The 27,995-nt window shown below is 40.5% G+C and overlaps 1 protein-coding gene across 9 annotated transcripts in view; it reads right to left on the reverse strand.

Moving 5' to 3' along the window:
• Positions 1–27,995, reverse strand: part of TENM2 (teneurin transmembrane protein 2) — a 1,003,091-nt gene that overhangs the window by 115,043 nt on the left and 860,053 nt on the right. For 8 of the 9 annotated variants that reach the window (XM_048960703.1, XM_048960704.1, XM_048960706.1 and 5 more), the window contains one exon: positions 5,364–5,486. The exons of the other annotated variant lie outside the window; for it this stretch is intronic. In XM_048960703.1, coding sequence (XP_048816660.1) covers positions 5,364–5,486 — 123 coding nt within the window. The remainder of the gene's footprint in view (positions 1–5,363; positions 5,487–27,995) is intronic. 9 annotated transcript variants of the gene reach the window in all.

The following is a 27,995-nucleotide window of genomic DNA, read 5'->3' on the forward strand; positions in this document are numbered from 1 at the left end:
CCCATCCAGCCTTTAATTTAAATTACGTCAAGCAGTGTCAGCGATGCAGCAGAACTGCACCTACGCTGAGACGAGAAAACTTGGGGTTTATAGGCTGCTCTGCCACATCAGGGTCAAAATTCAAAACAGTCAAAATTAAATCTGGCTACTGCCAGCGTCCTGCTACAGACATCACGTTTAAATAGCAATTACTTCAGTCCTTTGATTGTGTGCCTTTATAACAGAGATGGCTGCAAAATGTGTCCTGATAATATGCTTGAAAAATATCTGGCAAAATAACCATTCCAACACATCCATAAAAAACTACCAGAACAATCTGGATAATCTCAAATTAATTACAAGGAACAAATATCACCACGATGGTTAAAGAGCTTTCTCCTTCGCTGCTCTCCCGGTACCTCTCCACTTCAGATAAAGCTTTCCTTATCTTTAAATCTAACTCATTTTTCTGTTTTCGTATCACTAGAGATCTTCACAGTTGACTCAGAATTCCAATGAGCTGTATGGTATCACTGTGTAATCACTCAATAAAGAAAATAAATATATGTAAGCATTCAAAAATGTATTCCGCTGATTTTCTGCTAAAAAAAAAAAAAAAAAAAAAAAAAAAAAAAAAAAAAAAAGATGATAATTAACAATTTTTTAATGATGGACATTTTTCTCCACGTAAGTTTGTTATTCATATGACCAGGCATTTCTTATTAATTCAGAATTGAAAAAATAAATCAATCAGTATTATGCATTACTATCTCACATATTAATTCTTCTGTGAACTTACACTCCAAAATTACCTACTGCTAATACCTAGGACCCAAGTGAAAAACAGGTAAAACAGATTGACTGCTGGTGCAAAACAAATTCCCAGAACTACAATAATGTAAGAGGCCAGGAAATGAGGGTTTGTCTGCAGAAGCTGCTATGACACTTCTTGAACTTCAGTTACGCTGAAGATGCTGAGGTAATAATGAGCTCTATTTAGTGAAGAGGAAGGAAGCTCCTGAATTTGTATGAGCTTCCAGGAGTCCAGCAAAACAGCATCTGAAACAAAATCAGCACCGGGACTGTTGGCCAGGATTGCATATTTCTATTGTGCTGAAAGAAATTCTGCAAAGGAACCATCTGCTTAAGACCACTGCTCTGCCTCAGCTGCAGCCAAGCAATCTGGCCCTGCGGGTGGAATTAAGAAACGTCTCTCTGCTACTCTGATACACCCAGAAACGTAGGCACATTTTCACATTCCCATGGGCACAGCTTCGCAAGATGTGTTGTTTTCAGAATCAAAAGCAAATTATAACTGAAATGAAATGAAGAGCTGTTAGTTCCCAGCGTTAAGCAAAGAACCCACTGGCATGTATTCCTGCATCAATGCAACAGTCATCTCTGATGGTGTATAATACAGCTCACCAAGTAACTCTGAACATAGCAACTCATACCATCATCATCAACACGATCACAGCAAGTAGAAAGAATTCCTCTTCTGCTCTGCTGAACTTTGTCATACACTTTGCTTATGCTCTGGCAGCCTTGGAGACTGGTGTACTTTCAGAAGACCACATCTGCCACCCTTCATAGGGTCCACATTATTATTCCTGCTCACTAACAGGTTAATTAAGTTCTAAGTTACATTAGCCACATAAGTATTTGGTAAGATTAATCCACCTGGAAAATGACAGCACGTCTTAATTAAACTGAATGAAGATAACGGAAGTGACATTTAAAATACATTGACTGTTATTACGTTTTGATCATCTGTTCAAAGCGTCTAAAAGGAAACAGTTGGAACCCAAAGATGCATGCAGTTTACATTGCTAATGAGCTTTGAAGTCTGTTTTGTTTTGTTTTCTTAAATCTTCTAATTTTCTGCAACATGACAATGAAGTCCCTCCACGTGGCCCCCAGTCCTGATACTGATGACTGTGCCATTTTCAGAGTCATTGTTCCTGGCACTCAGGTCAGGGACCAACTTATTTCACTTGAATCCCCAGCAATATGTAAAGATTCTTTCAATGTAGAGTATTTATCATTTCTTTAATGCTGCTTGTTTGCTGCTCTGATAATAAAATATTTTAAATGTTAAAGAAACACTGCTGTATGCAAACCTTTCAACTCTTTCTCATCGTAACATGGAGAGAGATGAAGACAAGCTACACAGCTTCACAATGACTGCAGACTGCAGTTTTCCATACCAATGCAAAGCAAATTTCTGCTAAATGAGTAGAATTCCGTTTTTTGTCTCCCTAGATCTGACAGGTTTTAAGCATCCATCTCAAGGACGTAAGTTCAGACCAGAGGACAATATAAAATTTAACAGAAGACTTACATTTCTTCATTTTGTTGTTGCCACTGTATGCACTGAACCTGATAACTGGAAGTAAGTATTCTTCATTGGTGGTAACACAGTTTTTGAAATCCACATGCCTTGGTGGACTTCCTAAAGTGCCTCACTGAGATGAACCTGGATGAAGCTGGTTGGTTCAAAAACACCCAAACCCAGGAATATCTGACTATCAGAATTTACATGCAAATCTGCTTTTTCCAATTAGTGAACAGATATATAGTAACCAAACTGATCTTTCCTTGCCTATAATTGCCTTTGGTATCTTTTAAAATGCTCATTTCTAGGGTCCATCTTGTACTTTGTTTTTCAGCTGTATGGAACCTTAACTTAGCAAATCATAAAGTATAAAAACAATAATGAAATTCTTGATTTTTGGTTTTAAGTAATATAAAATGTGATGAATTTGTGAGAACACCAAAGACAATATATCAAATGACAGAAAAAAAATCTCTAAAGTATACTGCAGTTGGGATTGCAGCTGGAGCTACTTCGGATAATTCCACATGAATTACACTTATCTTAGGTGCACTCTGAAATGATTAAAGTTGACTTTTATAGTACATTCTGTCAATTAGAAAGGAAACTGCACATACTGTCAGGAAATGTGTCCAGCCTGCTATGTAATTTTAAATTTAGAATATACTCATAGCACAGACTAACAGAATCCAGGCAAATGAAAGCACTGTAAGGTCACTTAGTTCACCTGTTGGTGAAGAAATGATTATGCCCAAACACTCTTTTTTTCCTTTTTTCCTCTTCTAGATTGATTACACCAAAATTCTAACATTATCCTTCTGTAATAGTAACAGACCAACAGGCTTCACTCTCAGATTTTTTTTCATAACATCTATCCCATTCCTGTAGCAATTCCATGACTCCAAGGCAGCCCCAACTTCTGTTTTTTAATGCACTATGAAGGACTACTGCCTTACCACTTGTTAAGAAGCAAAATCTCCTCAATTTGTCGATTAATCAAAATCTGGAGTTCAGCACAGGTATGAGAGCCTAAAGGCAAAGGAAGTCATCTGGGGCTTCCCTGCAGCCAGAGCATGGTGGACTTCCCCTGTGGTTTTACAGCAGCACTGAGGACTTTTCTGCCCATTGCATTTGCTTGTTCCTTTCAGACAACCCCAGCACCAGCGATACATAGTGTGCAATTACAAAAAATGTCCAATTGTGTTTTCTTAATAGTGAATTTTGTTTTCATTCTGATAAGAAAATGTGGTAATAATGTAATTCAAGTTTCCCTTAAATTGCATTTTTATTATGTCTTACCTAAATTCAGTCTCTTAATAAGGAACAAGCAGATCAAATTGAAGTATCTGCCTCTTTTTCCCGTCTGAATTGCTCTTCTTTAAAATGCCTTACTTGCTGAGTAGGCACAGCTTGTGTTTAAGTGGCTGTTTTCAGACTAGGGGTTAAAGGTTTCTTTGGGAGAGCCATGTTTTGAAAAGAATGGCTTCATCCTGAGCTGTGTCAATTATAAAAAGGTCACTCTCCACAGCCAGAGTCCTGAAAATGGTTGTTGTGTTAAAAGCTGTCAGAGGCTTTCCTAAAAACTGCTGGGGTAGCAATATTAACTTGAACATAATAGAATGAATGGTGAGGTAGAAAAACTTTTCACTCTTCCCTGCTGCAAGAATGTCTGTTTCAGATATTCCTTGTGCTCACCCAAGCCTGTCATTCCCATTACTCCTCTGTGGAAGATGACTTACCTAAACATTTTCTCCTTCCTCCTACAAAATTATCAACATTTCAGGAACCTTCTACAAAATGTCAGAAGAAAACTTTTCCAACACACTCTGAAGAAGTCCAACTGCAGCAATTTAAAGACATAACTAACAGCGCTGCCTCCTGTCTCCTCCACAGGAGGCTACCAATCCCCAACAGCCGGCATCTCTGCCTCTTGAAATGTGCAATGCTAATTAGAGTAGGGTTGGGATGCACTGCCAGAATTTGCACTGCAGTGCCCCAGGCAGATGAGAACATTCAAATTCAACAATTCTGCTGCCCTACATTTGCACAGAGATGGCAACAAAAAGCTGCAGGGGAGGGAATTTGGAAATGTGTTAAACACTGCAGTTGTCTGCTAAGTGACCATAATTGAGGTCCTAGGCTCTTCAGGTTCCTGCCTCAAACCATAGGGTCTCTCACCTGTGTGCAATCTGGAAGGAGTTCAGCAGTAATACAAACATTCTGCCAGGTACTTAGGGATGTGCTGTTCATCCACTGCGTGACCTACAGTAGGAGGTGGAAGCCAAGCCAACAAGCTGCTGTCTGAAAACCTACAGTTGTCTTGCCACAACAAGGACGTTGCATTCCAACAAAAGGAGGAAGCCAAAGCTGGTGCCTCCACAAGAAAACATGAAGAAGCAGAGGTGCAGCAAATCTGCAATTTGTAAAAGGCCCGGCATGCCGAAGAACTGAACTCAGCTTTGCTCCCAACACCACTTTGGCTGAGATTTGTCCATCCATACCATGCACATGCCCTGCATTAACACTTGCTAGCTTAAGGCTTGTTTCGGGGAGCAGCAGGCATGGCGTGGGCTGTGGGTACTGAACAAAGCGATGCTCAGCTCCAAACAAAGCTGTGCTGCAGACCAGCACAGAGCGCTCTCACCCTGCTGCAAAGCACTCCGTGGCACCTGGAGCTGGAAGGCCACGTTCTGCCTTACTGCTGCTCTTCTGGTAGGAGCCAGGGAAAGCCGCAGTGCTACGTAGCAAACACCTGAACCTCATCATCATTAGAAAGCATTCAATTTAAAAGTTTAAAAGCCTCTTTACGATAACGTAATTTCTCTCTTTTTTTTAACGTATGCCTTCATAGACTAAGAAAGCGTTTCTGGTTCCAGACGTTTCCTCCTCGCTGCCCTCGCTCTTCATTCTCTACGGCACGCGGTTTTCCTTCAAGCAAAGGAATAACAGCAACGTGCGGCGCGCCACGCGCCACAGCAGCACGGGCCGGGGCTCGCCAAGCGCTGCACGGCCGGGGCGCGCGCCCGCAGGCCGAGGCCCCGCAGCTCACCTCTGCCTGCAGGTGGCGCCGCCGCTCCGTCCTCCGCGCCCGCCGCGCCCGGCCGCAGCCCGTTGCTGAAGGTGTGTCCGTCCGCGGGCTGCAGCTGCCAGTTCAGCCCCAGGAGGTGCATCGCTGCCGGAGACACAAAGCGGAGCAGTGAGGCCGCTGCACGCGGACGGGGAGAAGGGGAGAAGGGGGGAAGGGGGGAGGAGATACAGCTGATTTCAATTAAACGGCTTTTTGGGAAACGCTACGGCGGCTCGTCCCGGAGGAACGGCAGTGTGCTAAAAAGCAAAACAACACAACGGGCAACAACAACAAAAATCGAAACACAAAGAAAAGCCCGATGACTCCCATCAATCTGTTCCGTTCATTTCTTTATCGGCTAGCGGATCAGTTCAAACCCTGGCAGGCGCTGGGACCGCACAGCGCCGCAGGCGGAGCCGCTCTCGGAGATTCGGTGCTGCCCCACGTTTCTATCGTGTGTGATAATGTCTTCACTGATGGTAAAATTACCTTTAGCTGCGCGTATAATAGCGTGCAGTTATTTCACGTTTATTACAACGTATCGACACGTTTACTAGTTTCTGTCTTAATTTTGCGGGTTACGCTTCACCGACAAACCCGGCTCTGCCAAACCTCCAACCGAGAGCGAGGAGCTCCGCTGCCTGCGCCGCGCGCAGCATCGCGGGCATCGCGGCCCCGCACCGCACCCGGCCCCGCACGAACAGCGGAAGCCGCGCGGCAACGGCCGGCGCTGAGGATTCTGGAGTGGGAGAAGGGCTGCTGCAGTGCCTTCACAACAGCGTGAGCTATAGGCACAGCGGCAGGGGCTAATTGAATAACTCCTGTGCATAATGCATGAGACTTGACAGGTCTGAATCACTCAGCTGTGGATTTATGTGCATCTTCGCTTTGTATAAACAGAAGCTACCTGAATACATCTCCATACTTCCATCATATTATCCCTGTGACATCCTCCCGATGCAGAGTAGAGGTGGCGGACTGAAAAGGCCGCTGTGCAGTTTCTGTTCACTTTCGTGTGCTCCATCCTGCTCGCTCGCTCACTTCCCCCAGCCAGAACTCAGTATTTTGAGTTATGTGCTACAGTGGTGTTTGAGGGACGCGCTGTCAGCTGGCAGAGAACACTGGCATTACAATGATGGGCACCATCAGTGTTCCCTCCTGCAGCGTCAGACCCACGTGAGGTAACGTGCCACGTGCCAGTGCTGCGGTGAGGACAGGAGTGGCAACTGCCAACTGCTGCTGCTTCAGTGTCAGGGCAAAGCAGTTCCTGCAGAGCTGTGGTTTGTAGCTCGAGACACCATCGGACACAGCGCCTCGGAACACACAGATCCACGGGAATGGGACTGATCCATACATGTATTCTTACAAATGAAGAAAAATAGCCTGAAATGATGCTTAGCTGAGCAACAAGTCCTGGAAAGTTAACGAAAAAGCTGTATCGGATGAAATGTTTTATTCAACTACAACTTTTTTCGCTTTGCCAAAACAAACGTTTTTAAATAGCTTATCAGCCTAATCTCAAGCAAATGATTTTCTTTTACGCACGGCAAAGCTCACATAACAGGCAGATTGCTGCCTGGCCCCGCTGAGGGCAGACACTGCATGGCAGCACAGGGCCGGGCCCCAACCTGCTGCCACCAAGCGTCCTGCTGCACCTCTATCCTAAGCAAAGGGCATTGCAGATTCCCAGAATGAAAACTAGTGCTAGGAGAATTAGACTTTGGTGTTTTATCCTCTATTCAAAGTTGCAATTATTTCTTTATTGCAGGTTTAACCATAAATGTAGGTCATTTGAGGAGATGAAATTCTGTTGCTTCAAGTATGAACCACTCTTTACAACAAAGAGATAAAGAAATCATAACTAATAGCCTGTCCAAGAGAATTATAGTTGCTAACTCATAATTACCAGGTAGATTTATACAACGAATTAAAAAAGATATTAAGGAAAACCTTGATCCATCTGCTTCCAAGTTTGCCATGATTTCATTAGTGACTGCACCGCTCAGTGTTTTAATCACAAACACACGAGGTAGGTGCAATTACAGCTCCTTCTTAATGGAGCAGGGGTTCGTGCATCTGCTGCAGCTCCCTGCAGAGCCAAAGATGAGGATCTCCTGCACAGCTCACATAGCCATTGTTCCATCCCCATCCTTCCAGTAAGAGAAGCGGAATCATAAATGTGAGGAGCGTTCATCTTCCACCAAGAGCACAGTGTGAAAAGTATGTCATGGGGGCCTGCAGGGAGAGCTCCGTGTTTGTACTGCACATAGCAAGCCTGAATAGCAGCTAAGCAGTGAGAACAAGGAGATACCTATTCCCTCCTGCTTCAGAATGACACGAGATGGGGAATTTATATGATTAACCTTTTGTTCTGTTAATAAAAAAAAAAAAAAGCCTCCAGCAAAGCAATAAGCAGAAGCCCATTAAATTAGAAATACTGGGATCCACTCAGAAGCTGAGTGTGTGCGTATCAGACGAAAAATTTGGCCTTGAGAATTTTTGTCCCTTCTCTGCTTATTTCTATTGTTGGTTTTTCTATGTGTCTGCTGTTTCAAACAGCTGAACAACCTGTGATGCCATGACTGCCTCCTTTCCCACACTCTGGTCGGGTTCTGACCACGCTTTCTCTCTCCTGTGGCTATCTGTCCAGCAGCCAGCTGAGCTGGGACATGCAGCCAGACCCATATGCTGAGACAGACTGGAGACCTGGCACTGGGGGCTGCCTGGCCCCCACAGCCGTGGCCTCGCGGACACCAAGGGGAGCACTGCTCTTCCACACCAGCCCACTTACTCAGACACAGTTCCTGAGCTCCACATATGGTTTACAGATTAACCCTTCAGAAGAAGTGCCATTTCATATTATGCATATGATACATTTATAAATTATAGTTCTGTATGTTTTATAGGTATTTAATTGCGTTTGTTTGCTTTCCTCCTCAGCATTTAAGCACATTCTTCACGTTCTGGCTTTGAATTTCAAACACTGAGCTTGTCACAGTTTATCTGGCTCATTTAACACTAACATAAGCAACTGAGGAGACTGAATTGTACATTTATATTCTCTAACAATGAGACTACAGCAACACATGAAATGAAACCATTGAAATTTAGGTAAAAAAAACAAAATGCACCAAAAAAAAACAAACACAAAAAACCAACCTTACCACAATGAGACATGCACACACGGTGAAAACACATAAAACTGGAAGCTAAAGCTGTATGTCCATCAAGAACAAAAGCAAAGAGCTAGTTTAGCACTAAAGGTGTTACAGCTGTCAAGTATCAATCTAACTTGCATATGGTAGAGGTTACCAGAATGAATCACACCTTATTTTAAGAAACCCCCAAAGGCATGCAGGTCCCCAGACAAAGGAGAAAATTGGCATACGAAACTTTCTTGAATGTTCTCTAAGACTCTTCTTTAGTTCAATCCCACTTTGTGGCCATAGCCCCAGTTTTCACACCAGTCAGAGCTCAGTCTAATGGACAACATTTTCCAAGCTAGGAAAGCTCTCTGTCCTCCCTTGGCACACACTTTTCTAAAATGGGAGACCTTTGGTCTTTTCATTCACTGAAGCACTATAACTGAGAGCCTGACAACACGACAGAATCAATTTTTGCACTTAGACCTTCCCTCTACGGCACTCCTTAAAAGGAGGAATACACAGATGAACGATCATCACGTTTCCCACTCCTAGTGCATCTTCCCAGTTAAGGACTGGGAGATACACATCACTGCTTTATCAGGAAATTCAGTATTCCTGGAGCAACTCAGAAAGTTGGGAAGATTATAAATGTGTCCAGAATAATGAGTGTTTCTAAATACTAACTTTCCAAGTTGCCATGCATACTAAACCACTGCAAAGCACTTCCCCTTATGTACTTTACCCCGTGAACCTCCCAAACTATGATCTCACTTCGTCAGGATGTATCTAAACACAGTATTCTATTAATTTCAGCAGCTTCATCTCTTTTCATGTGAAAGATAAACTGGTCTGCATCAAAAATATTAGAAAACAGACACATTTGTTTTTTGCAGGCTAGTCTATCATAGGGCAGTGGACACTCTAGAAAGAATTTCCTTTCTGATCAGTTATGAAATAAACTTGTTATTCTGGTATAATCAATTTTGAGTGACAAAAGTATGATTTCCAAATCAGACCCTAATGAATCATGGACAAGTTGAAACCAAAGGTTCCTAATAAATCTTAGCAACATGTAATTCTACAGCGTGTATGTTTAAAAAATTTCTGCACGTGCATTTTTTATTATGTTATGATGCATTAAAACACTATACTGACTATATAAATTAAAAGTGGATGTGCAGATAGATTTTTGTATAAATATAATAGATAATTAAAACAACATACCGCCCATATAGTTGTATAAGGTGAAAAAATAGCATTTGATTCCTCTGTGAACATAAAGATGGATGACCTGAATGACTTGGCAAGAATAAATGTATCCCAAGAAATAAAAAAAAATAAAATAAAATTAAACCATGATCCCTTGTGATCATGTGCCCCTATTACAGTGGGAATTATGATACAATGCAGTTAGGAGCCTCTCCTGCAGAGGCGTCCTGCACAGGAATGGCAGGAGTCTGAAGGAACTGCCCATGAAAAACTTTCACAATGCCTGGGTACACTGTGCTTGGCTCTAACTGATGCTCTCTAGCTGGGGAGCAGGAAATATTGGGTGGGTGTAATGACAAAGGTAAGGAGCCTTCCCTAGCTCTTGACAATTCATGTTAACACACACACACACACACAACCAGATCTTGCTAAATTAAATTTCAATTGAGAGCCATATTTTGGTAGCATCTTCTAATTATTAGAAATTGAACATGTGGAACAGCTAGCCTTCATCAGATGTGCAATTCTGCAAGTGTTCATGTATGCAGTATGTCTGCATAGCAGACAGTAAAAGTCTTTTCCCACGAAGGGATTTGGCAACATGTGCCTGAAAAATTCTTCAGTAAGTCTTGGCTGTTTTGCAGAGGCTTTTTTTTTTTTTTTTTACCTTTCTCCAGGTAATTTTGTTGGCCAGTCTTTGTCTGCATGTGCAGCAGAGGAATACAAGCACTGTCAGTATGCAGCTACAACGGGCAGGCTGTATGGCTTCTTGTATTAATAGATGACAGCTGTCTGAAGGAAAGCTGCTGGACCTCAGGACCTGGACTTGCAATTACACAAAGGCTCCTTTGTATTCTGCTACTGGCAGAATGGGACAGTGTCCACAGAAAGTTGTAAACTGTGGTTCCTCAGGTTTAACATATGATAAAGTGTTTGGAAAACCATTACTGCAGAACGCGAGACTTCACTATTCAAAGAGAGCAGTTTTAAAATGAACGCATGTGAACGAGTTACCATTTCTCTTTGCTGCATACACAGCAATGCGTTTCCTAAATTTCAGGACTAGCTGCCAGAACTTTCAGTTCTTCCCTGCTCCTTTACAATCTTCTAAACTTTCATAATGAAATAACTTACTCTCAGGAAATAGAATGGTTTTGATTCCATTGCAGTCTGCTGAAAAAAAAAATAATCAAAAGCAAACGTGTGATAGTTGCATGTGAATTACCAATGAAAGAAATGTGCTTGATGCCTACACAAACTATGTTGATGCCACATTGGGTCTTCTTAGGCAAGCAGAAGACAAATAAACACCACGCTGTGAGATACCCAGTGTGCTTGGAGCATAGATGCTGGAGTACTCATAAGGATCTCTGAGAGAGCTCCGTAGATGCTACTGTGTTCCCAAACCACCTTCTAAAGGCAAAACAAAGGCACATAGACTGCTGGGTGGACAAGTGTCATCTTTCTTATGTTATCTACATGACATTTAAAATAGTATTTAAAAAAAACTGAGCTAAGGTAGGGTGCCAAATGAAAACCAGGCCATGCAGGGTGGGGACAAGTCTGCTGCTGATGTGGCATTGTTCAAGGCAGAGGGAGAGCAAGAACTGCATAAGCATGTAATGCAACTGAGTGACTGCACAGCCAAGTGGCAGACAACATTCAAGATTAAGATAAAATAAAACATACTGGAGAAGAGTAGCCTTAGCTCCATGTATATCCATTAGGTATTCCATTACTTAATGGTCTCTGAGTACAAAATAATGGTCTCTGAGCTGACTGTTTTCAGACAGAGAAAGTTTGAGCTAAATGATAAAGTTCTCTGCAAATTTCAATTCAGCATTCAAGTAAGTAAAAAAAGAGAGCATCAAACATCGAATCATATGGGAAAAGTGAACAAAGTAAGGAATATTGCCACGACACCTGACTGCTTCTTAGAGACAACCCAAAACCAGAGATTGGAACATCAGTGGGGAAAAAGTACATACCTGCTCTGCTTGTTCATACAAGACATCCACATTTGGATGCTGGCAATAAGTTATGAGCTTATTTGACTTTTATCTGACCTGACACAGCTGTTCCTACACGTATACATCACTCCTTGGTGTATGTACGTGTCCCCAAGTTCCTTGACACGTTTGATGTATTTTTATCCCCTACACTGTACCACAGCACATCCTCTACCCATCCACCAGCCCAGACACACCAAGTGATGTTTAGATCAGCACATCACAGACAAACCTTTGAATTTTTATGCCACAAAGCATTTCCTAGAAGCAGTGTGATTTTTAGGTACCCTAGGGCATAAGCTTCAGTACATCTAAATGAGCTGGGAGTGCAGTGTATGAAATGGCAAACAAAGCTTGTTTTTCACTTTGCGCATCTCAACCTTGTGTAGTTATTCACCAGCACAACAGTAAATACCCTGTTTAATTAAGAGCAAAGAAAAGCTATCATTACAAGGGAAGTATTTTTTAAAATATCTTGCTGGAGATTTCAAAAGCACAAGAGATGAGACTTCATCTGTAAAGTTTTATAAGACATCTAAGGTTAAAAAAGTCTCTAGACTGCCAGTTGTACTACTAACGATCCTACAGATGTCGTGTACAATATTTGGATGTACTGATCATTGTCTCCTCTACTTGTGAGCATTCAGTTGTTTGCAGCAAAAGTTAAAATACTGTTTCAAAGACAGATCACTTGATCTAGTTTTAACATTATTATTGTAGAATTTATAATAAAAGTATGGCTTATTGACCATGACCACTAGGTTCAACAACAAATGGACGGTTCGTTTCCAAAGCCATGAATTCTCAGTAAATCACATTAATCATCACTATGCTATTTGGTATGCACTGTATGTTCTTAATAATTTTGAATTAAAATTACATTTGGGAATTCCATTTAAAGCACTACCAAAATGCACAAGTTCAGAAGTCACGGCTCTCACTATTTCCAACAAAACAATAGGCATTTCTGCATTCTGCATCTGCCCAACAAAGAACCAATTTTTTTGTCTTATTTATTCTATATAATGTTGAACATAATATCTTACTTCTTAGTATTGGTTTTCTTTTTTTTTAATTTACAGTTTTAAGAAATGGAGAACTTCACTAACTACACTGCTGCTTATTTCTATATCTTTTTTTTTGTTTAATTTCTCCATCTGTTGAGTTAAACTGATATTGTTGTTCATCTGCATTTCTATTTTCTATACTTAACTGTGTCTGACCTCTTCAATAGTTTTACTTAAATAATTATCATAATCTTAAATTTCTTCTAACTTTCCAAGAGAAGCACAATCTGTCTTTTTGTACTACTAGGAATATCTTGAGGAATACTTACTTACCCAGCAGGCTTATTAAACAACATAGGTAACACATACCAGGCTGCATGTTCTACTTGCCTTTCTGCAGCTGCTGAGAGAATACAACTCTATCTTCCCCTACATAACAGTGGTCTAATAAATGTCATTACAGTAAAACTTGAATTTTGATGCCTTGCTTTCCAGGACATAAGCAGAAGGAAACTGAGGCAGACTCTTATTTCTGCCTCTGCACTCTGCAGTGCCAGTGCTTGCTGAGCACAAGGGCAGCACAGAGCTCCCCTTCGTGGCAGAGATGTCAGGCACGCTTTCTTTGCTCACCAGGGTGACACAGGGATACAGTGCCTTTCTGAAAGCACAGTGGAAAGTTGACTTCAACAATCTTACGGAAAGTGTTCCTCAGGCATAATTTCACCCTCAGCATGTAAACTCTTCTAGATAATAAATTGTTTAGGACAGGGCTCTTGCTTTATGAGGCATTTCTAGCCCCAGAAGCGTTCTATAGAAATACCACAAAATAAATAAATAAAATAAAATCGATGAATGGGTGCATTGTTACAATAGGCCAAACTTCTGCTGAGATTTACTAATTGCTTTCATTTGAATAAACGTTACTGAAGATGAAACAGGAGATGGAAGGAAAGCCATAAGACATTTCATTGTCACTGTGTTCATAGGGAAGAAATGGGGGGACCCAAGAAAACCTTTTTCTTTTTTTTAAATTTAAATTGTTCACACACTCCCTCCAAGCTAACTGATTTCTTTCCTCATGTACGTCAGTAAATTGAAAGGAATGAATTTTCAAAGCACAGCATGAAAGATATGCCCACAAATCCCATTAGTGGTAATGTGATTTGTCTGCTTATCTGCCATGCAATGCTTTGAAAGTTCATTCCTCTATATCCAACTTCAGCCTTTCCACTTCCAAAATACTTGAAAAGCTTACACACACTTGCTGTTACTTTTGGGGATGGCAGTGGGGAGCAGGTATGGCTCCCCGTCCTCAGTTCCAAGGATAACGACAGAGCCTCCGACTGCAGGAACAGCAGTGCTACCTTGGATTGCTCTCAGTTCCCCAGGCACTGTTCTGCCCGGGACTGACAAAGAACTCTTATTTTATACTTTTTAACTTTTCTCTTTTTGGTCCTGAAAACTGAAATGTTTTGATTTTGTGCCACTTTCTGAGAGACTCCTTTTTTGTCACAAGAAGGATAGCAGTATTGCATGCTACCTTTACAATCTGGAATCTCACAACAAAGACCTTAAAGGGAGGCAGAATGCAGTGCACTATTCATTTATTCTCATGACAGCCCTTAGATTGTAGAGAGCATAGAAAACTGGCACAAGATTAATCAGTTCCTCAGAATATATAAAATGAACTCACTCCTTATGGCAATTTAAAGAGCCAAGGCTGCAGCCTTTTTGGTCTTGCATCTGAACTAGGTGGTTGTAACTAATCAGAAAGGTGTTTATATTTGTATTAATTAGCACAGTATCTTTCAGCCTGACAGGTCCCACATCACATTGCAGAAGATCCTCACCGCCAGCACTGCCCAAACACCGCCGCTGCTAAAAAAGGCTTACAGCATCAGAAAGGGATACTTTTGAGAAAAACACAATAGAAACTCTAATGTCTCAGAGCAACTGTGAGCATTTAATGTTAACACAAAGCAAACTGAATTCAGTTTTAATTTCACACCTAAAAGGCACCATTATCACGAATGAAGTACTCTATTCTTTCCCAGAAGGAAGAACCTAGCTGAGATCTGAAACTGCAGCTTCAAGGAATGTAGACATCAACACGCCCTCTTAAAGCACTGACACACAGGTTTACAAGAATTACACTATACACCCGGAATTGCAACTGTACTTTTAATACTAACTGTAGTTCTAAGCAGTATCATCTCAAACATTTGCTGCACTATGTTCACCTTTCAAAACTGCAGCTGCATCTCTACCAACATGCTGGACGAGGCTCTGCTCATCTCACTCTTCCAAAGCACTGAGACCTTGAACCTCTGATTGTTATCCATATTGATTAAAAAAATACTTTTTACCTTTACTGCTCTTTAGCATACACTACATGAAACTGAACTATGTAGTTATGAATGGCCAGATTTCTGTCCTCAGTGCAAGACAGAGCAATTTCTCCAGGCAAACTGTATGTATAACGAATTATACAGATCGGCCTAATTGAATCATGTGAATGTAAAACATTGGATGAGTGAGAAAATGTAAGCTTTTACTCTCTACAAAAATAATTATTGAATGTAGAAGTTCATTACAAAGAGAAAATAAATGAAAAAAAAAAAAGATGAAAAATAAACGTGATTTCTTCTCCTCCGAGCTTCTCACTCATATTCAATACTACATACTGTTTATGCTTCCTTCACGATGGGCTTCAAAAGATATATTATAAACATAGCCTAAATTACATCTTGGAATTAAGATACAATTACAGATTATATTTAGCATCTAGGCAGAATTACACTTGATGCATACCTTGCAAAGCTGATGCTTACAATGTATTTGGAGTTAGAAATTCTACTGATCCAGAATAGAAACATACTTGAAAAATAAAAATATACGTTTTATTTAACAGATGTCTTATACAAAGAAACAGTCAGGCCTTCTACTCCTGTTTTTTAATAGTACATTTTTAAAAAGAAGTAATTTTAAAACCGGATTTTAGTTATTTTTGACAAAATATTTTATCTGTTCTCCTTACATGATTTCCACTAACCATTTCTCACAATGGGTTTACTATAACTGAGACTGTAACACCTGAGATTCTAACACCTCTCCTACAAGGACAGGCTGAGAGCTGGGGCTGTGCAGCATGGAGAAGAGAAGGCTAGGGGGAGAGCTGAGAGCGACCTTCAGTATCTAAAGAAGAACAGAGGGGACAGACTGTTCAGCTGGGTCTGCCGTGATGGGACAAAGGGAAATGGTTCCAAACCAAAAGAGAGGAGATTTAAGTTGGCTATAAAGAAAAAGTCTTTCACACTGAGGGTGGTGAGGCACTGACACAGGCTGCCAAGAGAGGCGGTGGGTGCTCCATCCCTGCAGACAGCCAAGGCCGGGCTGGATGGGGCTGTGAGCACCTGATGGAGCTGCGGGTGCCCCTGTTCACTGCAGAGAGCTGGACTAGATGACTTTTAAAAGTCCCTTCCAACTATAAGGATTCTATCATTCCACTGTATTTTCAATCTTACACATGCTTTACTCTCGCAGATTTCCAAGTTCGAGGTTTTCTTACTTATCCTCCACAGTAACCAACAGAGCAGAGACTGAAGGTTTTGCCCTCCCGCATCCATGCCTTCTCATTGTCCTGCCTGGAATTCCAGGGCAGGTGAGAAAGTGTGAGCTGCAAGTGAGGACACGGTTGTAGGAAGATCCCACTGAGGAGGAAGTACATTAAGGAATAAAGAGATCAATGACAAGTTTATTCATACCAGGAATTTAGTTTTAGATCACAGTCTTATCTTTAAATTGCAGAGCTGCAAGTTTTCAAAATGCAGCAATAGACATTTTACAACAAATTTGTGTGTGTGAATACAGGATTAGCAGACTGATCACCAAAACATCCTGTTATACAGTTTCACTGGCCTATATAGCAATGAAGAGAAGCTTGCGTACCCATTTCAAGTCCTGAGAAACAAACCCCATAGCACAACAGAGTACCTCAGTCCATTTAGGCACTGTACATAATGGCAGATAATTAAATATAATTTAGATAGCTTCAACTAGGGAACACCATCATAATATACACTTAATTAAATAACAGTGATTTTTATTATTTTCTTTATCTATTATACCTTAAACCTATTATACCTTTTATCATAAGTTTTTACATCTGGCTCGATTTGATTTTCTTCCTGATAAAACAAAATTTATAGCAGAGATAATAGAGATCTGTTACAGATGAAGCTGCTGCCCACAACAGAAAAATGAGGGCAAATTATTGTATAGGGCATCTGATGCATGATCATTTTAATGAAGCTTTCCATCTCGCATACAGAATGGCAAAGCAGCCAATTCCATAGTCTGAGGTCAGCAACGCACAGTGCTCATCAACAGTCGGTTTGGAGCTGTTGAAAATCAAGGCCCATTGTAATCAAGGTCAAAACTGCCGCTGACTTCATTGGAGAGAGCTTCACTTCAGAGCTCTTCTGTTTAAGTACTGGAGACTGTGAATATCATAACAATGCCTGAAAAAAAGGGCATTTTCTATAGGCAAGAGCAATAAAGCCCATAGAAAAGACCTATACCTTCCAAAGTCAACAGTTTAAACTGCATTAGCACATGCATCACTGTTTGCAATTAATGAATCCGAGAATAAAATATGAGCTAGTTTACACATCCACAAATACCTCTGACTCCAGCAACAAACTCAATTCCATATACTTTAAACAGTAGAACCAAACTGGATTAAATGGTAATAAAATCAATTTTAGTATAGGTGACAATATTACTTAGGAATACCAACAAAGAAACAGGAGTTGCTCCTCAAAGACAAGACCACTTAAGCTACAAGGGGCCAAAAGCAACAGACACTATCAGGAACTCCATGTCAATATTTAACAGCTAGCACTCCAGTTCTGCTTCTCTGGATGGCCACCAACCAAACTGGCCTTACGTATCTTTTTTCCTTTGACTGAAGGAGTAAACACTACATGTTAAAAACAAAAATAACGAAAAATGACCACACTACAGACAAAAGCCATCTAGCATTTCAGCCTTACTCTTCACTGTTAAATTTATTTCCCTTTTATTTTGCTTTTGAGTATTTGCTTTATCTCAGAGCAGGTACCAAAGCTGCTCCTCAATAACTTAAAAGAAAAACAATGAGGAACTCCACTGTGTCACTGTGCCTGACAGGTTAGTGCAGCTTATTTACTTCCTTTCACAACATTACTAATTACCCAGAAAAGTGCTACAGCTGAGATTTTTCCCTATTAGTTTCAATTTGAGGAAGATGCATTTGATTTTATGGTCCAATAGAGAAAATCTGCTTCTGTCTACTGGACGTGGCTATCCATACTAATCAGTAAGAAATAAAATATACACAAACTTAATTTTGTTTGGATATAAACAGAGAGTAGAATCAGGACATTATCAGACTTACCCATTAAGCTTTACAAAGCTCACCTTCTAGGATAGTTTTAAGGAAATCCGGTAACTTAAAGAATTATTTCACCAATTTTCCATTTAAATGTGATTTTGACATTTTTGCATTCTGTAAACAATAAACAATGGTATGATACATACATCATGCAGGTGACACTCAGGATCTCTACTGGTTCATAGCATTGTTTCAGAAATCTGCTCACATCCCATGCTTTTTGCAGATTTTACATAAACTGCAGGTCTCAATTCATTCTTGAAAAATGTTTTAACATCAACACTCAAGTCCTCAGAGGTAAACTTTCAGTTGGTACACAGGGATTAACAAATTGTCCTCCTTACACTGTTACGGAATTTTATGCAAAAGCAGTTTCCTTTCCAGAGGGCCAAAGGCCGCTGGGGTGGAACAGTCTCTGGAGGACTGTGCTGTTAGCACTCGGCTAACAGAAAGCACCGTGAGAAAAATGGCTTTCACACTGTGCTTTCTGAGCTGCAGCATTACCCACTGCAGTAAGTAACGAAGCTGAAACGATCAGATATTGTTCTGAACAGTATAAGTGACTGCACAAGGGCCGCCGAGGTCTGAGGGAAGGATGCATTATGTTCTGCTGTGTATTTCTGAGTCAGACCTATTAGGTTCTTTGAACATTTACTAAGCCAGTTTTGTATTTGAAATATTTTCAGAACTTATTCTCCCCACTTTATTGCTGCAGACACAACAAACCCCCCCGCTCCCTGCCAGGCAACCACGGGAGGGACTGGACAAGCCGTGGCTGAGCACTCTCATTGCAAACAGAGAATGCTGCAATGATTGTCCTGAGAGGCTAGAAAGGAAACAAGGCTCTGTGCTGACAGCTTAGCTCGCTGTGAACTCTCATTTTTCACATGGAGCTAATTAAAAACTGAAATTAGTTAAATATGGAAATGACACTTGCAAGCACTTAAGCTGAATTCTGGCAAAATCCCTCTAGAGCGCTGCGACGCTACCTGCTGCTTCAGAACTCCCCAACTGAATTTCACAGTTAAAAGGCTGAGCAAAGGGAAAGTTATTACCCAGATTTCCAATTCAAAATGCGTCTGTAAAATTCTAAATTAAATTTCATGGTAGCCTTTTCAGTAATGAGGGACACGCTGTGCAGCCCAATGATATGGTGCTCAAATAACACCCCTGCATGTATTCTGCCATTAGCTCACCTTTAGGCACTGCGTGGTGCTGCCAGGGCTGTGACGCTCACAAGGATACCAGCGCTCCAACGCTGCAGAGATAAGGCATGCACTGCTACAGAACGAGCTATTTGGGAAGCATGGGTGCACAGTACACAAAAGAATCTCAGAAAATCAAATATTTGATGCCTCACAATTTTGATTTGGTTTTTTGAGTGCTGAACAGATAGGCAGAGAAAGATCTGTAACGCAGTAAATTGTACTGCTTATATAGATCAGTGCTTTACAGGCAACGTAATAATAAAAAGCATTTCTGCATATGTAAATGGGCATAAAGAACCGGGGGACTGGATATGCATAAAAGGTATGATGACTGACATTAGCTTTTTGACTAAAGCACCATGTGAATTCCATTTGAGTGCACGTGACTTGCCTCGCATGCATAAAAGCAAGGGTATTTGCCCAAGGGCAAATATGATTTCTGAATGCAATTTAACAAAACCCGCCCACGGAGCAGATCATTTTGGATTCATACCAACGCACTCAGGATAGCCAGTCACTTTCAGAACAACTGGAGAGTTTTGATTTTATTGTTTTTCCTACATCCCATCCCTTTACCCTTGAGGCAATCCCCTCCCACTGGCCTGCAGCCACTATTGCACCAACAAATTTCTGTCTAGGAAAGCCAGCAAAAGATGCCACGTCGCACGAAAGCCACTGTTACTCCCAAGTCTGCTGGCAGGGGGTACTGCTGCACTCAGCCTGCCAAAAGCTCTTCCCTGGCAGCTATCTGTATAATCTGTATATCGCACCCAGGCTTTGCTAGTCCAGGGCCTTGAAACCATCTCAGCTTACCCAGCTGGAGGGGATCTGCTGCAGCTGCACCATCAGACCCTCTTATTTTATTGAATTTTGAATATGCAGTTTCAAAGCAATTCAAATGAATTTGCCCAAGGCCTCAGATCAGTAAAGCTACTGATACCATCTGCAGCAGGCTTCCTAAATTTGATGCATTTAAGAACAGGTGACAGAATAGGAGCTTTCACTGTAAGGACTGACACTTATGAAAAGCCTGCTAAACAAATTTGGTCATACCCCATTTTGGCAAGGAGGGAACTGTATGGCTTTCAGCCCATTTCTCACAATAGTGCTGTTAATAATGGGAAGTTCCATTTTAAATTATTTTTAAACATGTATATTTTTCCACGCTAAAAGGAAGCATGGATTTGATCCTTGAGTTTCCAATATTTTACAGCATGTATGTGAGAGGAGATAAGGAACAGCAGATGACAAACTTGAACTCTTATGAAGCACAACTACTGAGAAATGCAGAACCCAACACCTCGAAGGCTGAGACCACCTTCACATTTGTGGAATTCTGGTGAGGTTACTAAAACACAGGTTGCCCCAGAGGAGAAAATCTACAGGTATGATTATAACATCCTCTCATTCAAGTGGTATTTTAAATAATAGCCATTACTTAATTATAAACAATATCCTTGACATTCCAGAAGATGTTCAAATATATGTATACACAAGATGGGAAAGGGACACAGAGCCTAAGAGAAAGACTGCAGCACAGTACGAATACGTTTTGATCAAGGTCCCTGGCTTTTATGAAACAGCAGAATAATCTGGGAATATTTTATGAAATAGCAGAATATTCTGGGAATAGCCAGAAAAAGAAGAATTAAATAAAGAAGATATCTTAAGTGTCAGGAACACATATAGGTACTTAGTTTCCTATGGATTCTGCACTGGCAATGTAATCCCATCTGCCAGCTAGGAATCCACTGCCCTGTGCTGAGCAGGGAGCGCGGCACTTCGGCTTCTGTTGCTCAAGCACGCTGTGTCTGACCACAGCCCTGGCCAGGGCAGTGATGTAACACATAAGCAGAAACTACCTCTTGTCAGTGGGTTTTAACAGCACCCCCATCAGCTGTAGGAATGACCAGGACATGTGAGAGTTGATACTCTTCACGAGAGAAATGATTTTAGTCATTTCATCCCCCATCGTCCTTCCCGAATGCACTTACAGGAAAATACAGTTGGTGAGGGGAGCTGGAGGCAGAAAAGAGGAATCTAGAGGAAAGCATCATCAGGTACAGTCAGACAGCTTGCTCTATCTGTTCAGAAGTCATAAAGCAAATGGTTCATGCCTTTAAAAAGACCCCTAAAGAACTCAACAGAAAGAACAACACATACTTCAATCAGCTTGTGAATTTACAGAACTTCCATACTCCACATTAGCAATGAACACTCACCCTCCAAAGTGCTTCATACTATACTCAGCATACACCACAAATGTGGGTAAGCACCCCTGGGACAGACTCAACACATGCTTACAAGGGGACATCCATGCAGACAGCTGCTTTTGTCACTAATGCTTCTTGGAAAGAATTTACTCAGGAAGAAATGAATAGTAGCTTCAAGGTGAGAAATTAAGACTGAAGATTCTCATCTTCAAGCACTTAATGGTATGTAATCATTCTCTTGTTCTTTTTCCTTCATTTCCACTCAGGAAAAAAAAATGCAATGAAGTTTCAAAGCTTGAATCAAAGGAAAAGTCTAAGCATGCATCTCCCCTTTAAGGAGGGAGAAAGGAGAAGGAGCAATGAGGACTGACAGAAATACATTATGATTTCCATAACCAATAGACCATACGTGCTATATCTGGTGTGAGCCTGGGAATTGTGTGTACCAAGCAGACATGCTATCGAGCCATCTTTGCCTTGCAGGAACTATTTCAGTGCTCATGCAGAACGCACAACAAAGCAATGTCATCCTGGTGACATGTAACAGCCTCCATATGCAGAAAGCAATGAAGCAAACATTATTCCCCAAACCAGGGCCAATAAAAGGCTACTGGTTACAGGAGGCTGCTGAGGCAGGTACCCCCAGAGAGATCACAAGCTGGCTCTTCAAGCCAAAGGCAAGAACAAGACTCCTAAGATCATTCAGTGTCAGTCTGAACTGCTACCTCATACTGAATTTCTTTGTAAACGGAGCTTAAAGTCATCCCATTAGGGGCAGAAAAAGTCACTTTCTGAATTTGCCAAACACTGAGTGTCCTCAGTGGGAGCTACACAGTTTTTGCCCTGTTATCTGTTCTACCCTTCTAGATAGTTTAAGCCATTAAACAAATTATTTGAATTGTAAAACTTTGGTCAAGGTCATTTGCAAATGCAAACCTTGAGTTCAATTATGTTTTACCAGTGGCTGACACAATTACAAGTGAAAAAGAGTTTTTATAACTCAACATTCTTTTCCCCTTGGTTATCAATTTTTAAATACAGGGCAAGAAAAAAGTGCACTTTTGAGAAAATTCTGAGCACATAAATGTTTTAGATCAGTTCTATTCCACAGAGCAAAGAAAGGTTTCTTTGAATACTGTGATTTGATGTAATTGGTCTTCTGATTTTTTCTAAGGTACAGCAAATGCCAAACAAAAAACTACACGTTTCAGTACAGAGTCAAATTCATCCCATATGTGTAAGCCAATTATTTTCAGTGTAGTTGTATCAGTGTGAGAAAGGACTAATGCAATCACGAATCAAGTTCATACTGTTGTTTATGACAATTCTGCTTCAGCGAATCCTCAGATATACAATAGTGAGCCACAATAGTGAGCCATGGATCACAATAATATTTTATAGAATGCATTCAACAAAATGTATTAAGTAAACTTACCTTCCTATATCTTACAACTTAGCAACCCTTAAAATAACAGAAAATAAGGAAAAAGGCTAAAAAATCTTATCTACGAAGGGATGTTTTAATTTTTAGAATAGCTGCCTCAGCACTGATAGCCATGATTATGAGAATAAATCTTGCACTACAGGATCATGCTGAATACATTTCACCTGCGTAACTCAGACTGCATTTCTTAATTAGTGGTACAATTTTCTAAAGTATTCACTAGATCTGTCATGTAAATGCAGTGGCAAGGATATTAAGGTTTCATTACAGAAGTATGAATACAAGAGCCATCCTGAATAGCACAAGCATTCCACGTCCAATTTTTCCATATTATAAGGTTTCAATAACAGCACCTGATCTGAACTGGAGCAAGAAATGTGTCTGATGGCACTACACCCTTGAACTTGACATCTTTCACAGTACCAGTTTTAAAATACGTGATCAACTATGGTCAACAAGGTCTATGTATCCATTGCATCTTACTATGAATCTATTCCATGAAAGCCAAGAACAATACTAGTCTAACTGGAGTCTAACTGGAGTCTAACTGGAGTCTAACTGGAGTCTAACTGGAGTCTAACTGGAGTCTAACTGGAGTCTAACTGGAGTCTAACTGGAGTCTAACTGGAGTCTAACTGGAGTCTAACTGGAGTTCAACAACTCCATGCAGAGCAGAGAAATGAAGTTTAATCCCTCCTGGAAAACTGCAATGAGACTGATCATATGAAAGCTTCAGGAGCTTGTCCACATCAGCTATAGTCATATCCAGGTGAGATGGCAATAAAACCTTACTATTTGCAAGGAAAACACTAACACAACCTCTTCAGTTTTTCCTTTAAAGAACCAAGAAGCAACTTCTATTCTCTGCGTATGGAGGATAAAACAACTGTCAGCTCTGCGAAGTGAGGGAAAATTTGAGCAACAAGAGCTTGTCTGGTAATTAGATCAAAGGAGGAAATCCGGGGTTAAAGCATGTAGTCTTTAGTGAAGACTGTTCCCTCTGTAGCTCTTCATCAGCTTCTGCATAATTTAATTTAAACCCTTCAACCCTCAGCTTGGGATTTTTAAACCCAGAAATTCTCCAGGAAAGCCGGGGTCTTAACTCAGTTACAAACAGGGCCAGAGCCTCCCTACTGGACTCTCTGAGGCTGTTTATCAGCCACGAGCAAACCAAACATCCTGGAGCTGGGGGCAAAAGCCAATAGGTTTCCTTCCCAGCACCGGGGTGGCACCAGCTGTATTGCCAGCTGCCATTGCTCTTCACAGCAGCCTTGTGAGATCTGCCAAAAGACACGGAGCTGCCGAGGACAGGATGAGAGGGAGGAAGGCTCCGTCTCCGCACACGTGGTCTGCTGCAGGCCTGCACAGAAACGCTGCAGGCTGAAGCTGTACTGAATTTTTCAGTAGCGCAGCACTATGCATGCTGCCACTGGTGCACTGGAATGCAGGTGCTGGAAGTTGTAAAAGAAGATATACACAGCTGTGCTTCAAGTCCTATGCATCAATGAGAAAACTTGTACATTTCTATAATAACTCTCTACATAACAAATAGAGAAGCTATAAAAAAAAAAAAACAATTTTAAGAACTAAAACTTTAATGATCAAGAATAAAACACCTTGTTTTATGAACCTGTCCCATGTAAACAGAAGTGACATCACACAGCTCTGCAATGTAACTCCTGTGTCAGCAGGAGTACCAGCAATCTGTATCAGCAATCAAGATATTACTGCCAAGATTAAACTATTGACTGTATTTTCAAAAGAATACATTTAAAATATTTAAAATACTTTGGGAAGAGAGCTGTCAAATGCACAAGCAAAAAAGCATTGCTAATACTCAATTTCCTCAAATGGTGTTTTTCTTGTGCAAGGTCTTTAAATTTTTTTCAGCAGTAATAAGCAAATTATTTCCCTTGGAATTAGGCACAAGATTCCTGTAGATTATGAAATGAGAAAATCCATCGTCCTCACTAACAGTAATGCACAGAAAACAGAACTATCTCTACACATCATGGCCCTGAAATGTGTGGGAAGTATCAGCTTCACAAAATGGATGAGTACGCCTGAGATGGGATAGCAGACTGAGCTGGAAAACATCCATAGGATTTGGGATCCAGTCTCAAAAAGAAAATCAACCTGAATGCAGCAGTAACACTGCTCTTTTGCTTTGCTCCACAAGGTTCTTTTCATTAAGTTGTACTGAAAACTGAATAAACCTTTTCTTCCCTTCACAACAGAGCATTCATGTAAAATAGTTAATTATTACTGCTATAGTTATCACCACATTAGACTGTACTTTAATTAATTTTATTTTATTAAGTGAATATCCTGTTAACAAAAGACAACAGACCGATAGCCCAAAGCCTAATATTTCCCATTTACTCTCACAATAGGAGTAGAACTGGAAGATTCCATAAGTGGTCCCACTTCACTTTCACTGTGAAGGAAGCGCTCTTTGTCACTGCCTATTCTGGAAAGATAACATACTCTAAAGGTGATGTGAATGGCTGGGATTCTTTGGAAAGGGCATGTAGTGAATTTTATATTATCTCAGCACTTGGTGAAGAGGTAATTACTTACATTACCTACAAACAGAAATGTTCACACACACAGATCTCTCCTCCTGGACTACCTAAAAGCAGGCATGAATTGTCTATCATTCTTTGCTAACTTCATAGACATGAGTTGTCTGTCATACCACAGTCACTCACACTGTGGCTTCTTTCTGAAACTCAATGCGATTCCTTTTGTTCTAGTTACTGTACCACATTCAAATATCAGAATATAGAATCTGATACTGTTCCAGAAGAACACACAAACCCAATGGCTCCAATTCCTACAAATCTCACAGAATTTGAATAACTAATTCAAATGGTAGGAAATATAACTTTTGTCTTTCTTTTCAACTCCTTCAACTAGCATTATTTACCTAAAGCTAATTTAACTTATTTTAAATAAAATCAGGTCTTTTATTGTCTCCTCTGTGCTAGAATTAATCAGAAGCAGCATGATTCCATGTTTAATTTCAATCACAGCAGCCATTGCTTTGAAAATAAATATTTTTTTTCTCTCTTAAAAAAGATGCTCACTTTTTCTTAAAGAAAATAACATTTAGAACAATGGCTTCTACATGATCCTTTGTTTAATTATGACAGCACTGCAGAATATGTTTTCACTTAAAATCCAAGTATGTGAATAAAACTGCGTTTTTTTGAATGACACCAGCAACATCTGGGTCAGCTAAGAGATGTCAAGAATTAAAATGCCAATATGGAAATACTGTTTGGAAAAAATAAATTCAAAAAAAAAAAAAAAAGCGACGATTCAAAGAAATCGCCAATCTCAATTTCAGCTACAGAGCCAAGAGTCTCAAGTTCTATGAGAATGGAATTTCTTCCGTAGATCCGGGACTTACTTTATTTCAGTTTAGTAAAGAGAAAGCTGGCTATAAATTTTCTAGCTAGCTTTGCTAAGGGGATAGCAGAATTTAGCCCCATCTGTTAGTCCTTGGCGAGGACACTGGTACTATTTGTTTTCCTAACATGGCATCTCTGCACATTTCTGACTTGCAAGCTCATACAACAGATTGATTGTGCCAGAGAGACCCTGTGAAGTGGTGCCTGCTCCGCTGCCAAGGGCAGGGAGAAAACGGATGGTCAGCCTCAGATGATCTTCGAGAGGAATAGGTGAAAAATCTGCACTACCTCCCCCCTCACCTCATGGATGTGGGAAATCGCATCTGACCTTCAGCCAGTGAAACAGAGGAATTTTTCTTTTAACAACTACGAGGTACCTGAGGTACTTCCAGCTATTTTTGTTTTTTATTTTCTATTTTTTCCCAACTAAGGGCTGTGTTTAAATCTAGACCATTAATATGAGAGTTAGAAAACTTTTCCCCAATTTCTGAACCACTGCTTTGTCCTAAATGACTTGTCCTTAAAGACTTTCCCTAGAGCCCTATCTAAGAAAACCATACACAGAGAGTTTTTCAAAGACCTGGCTGATTTGTGAACCTGTTGGTAAACCTAGGTTTGGGGTTCAGTGAACCTTATGTTTGCTATACTAAAACTTACATGAAACGTTGCACTGAAACTACAGTCAACCCTGCAGCACTGATGGGTCAAAGTCACAGCATCACTCTCTACAAAAGAGAAAAAATTTGTAATTCATTATCACTAAGTATTGCTGGCAAATGAATACTGGGTTACTCCAGAAATATTAAAGACTTAGAGACAGTGTTAATTTTAGCAAAACGAAAGTATTTCCAGTTGCCACCACTGCCATTTTTGTCTTTCACGTTCATTAAAACGAAGAACTGCTCCCTTGTGCTGAAAGCCCTGCAGAAATTCTGATCAAGTTTCCCACTTGAGACTTTCGTGTGCAGATCTAACAAACCTCAGAAAGATGCACATGGAGTGTTTTCAGGAGAGGAACTACAGTAAAATTCTAGCAAAGACAGAAAATAAGCAAACTGAAAACCAGAGAATCTCTAGCAATAGTTACTTGTAGGACAGCACAGAAGCTTTTCTATGTATGACTTCAGTGCATGTGATAACATAGCAAAAACATATAACAAAAAGCAGGTAAAATCAAGCAGTGTCATATACATATAAATCAGTTAAATTTGTAAATGTCTATACACATGTAGACACACAAAAACAATAAGCAGACTACTTTGTACAACACAGTCCTGTCTACTTTGTCCTTTTAATAATCCACAGCTCCAACTCTATTACAAGGATGCCATTTCATTCCAGACCTTTGAATTCCAGGAAAAAGCCTTAGGGAACACGTCTATTTATATTTGGAAAAACCTTTAAAATTTAAAGCTATCGTAGGACAAGATAGCATGACACAGTTCAAACTGAAACAGCCATTTATACTAAGCAAAACCACCTCAATCACAGATGGTATGCAGGAGATGTATTCCCCCCAAAAAGGGTT

The sequence above is a fragment of the Lagopus muta genome, chromosome 14 (assembly GCF_023343835.1).
Source record: "Lagopus muta isolate bLagMut1 chromosome 14, bLagMut1 primary, whole genome shotgun sequence".
Classification (NCBI taxonomy): domain Eukaryota; kingdom Metazoa; phylum Chordata; class Aves; order Galliformes; family Phasianidae; genus Lagopus; species Lagopus muta.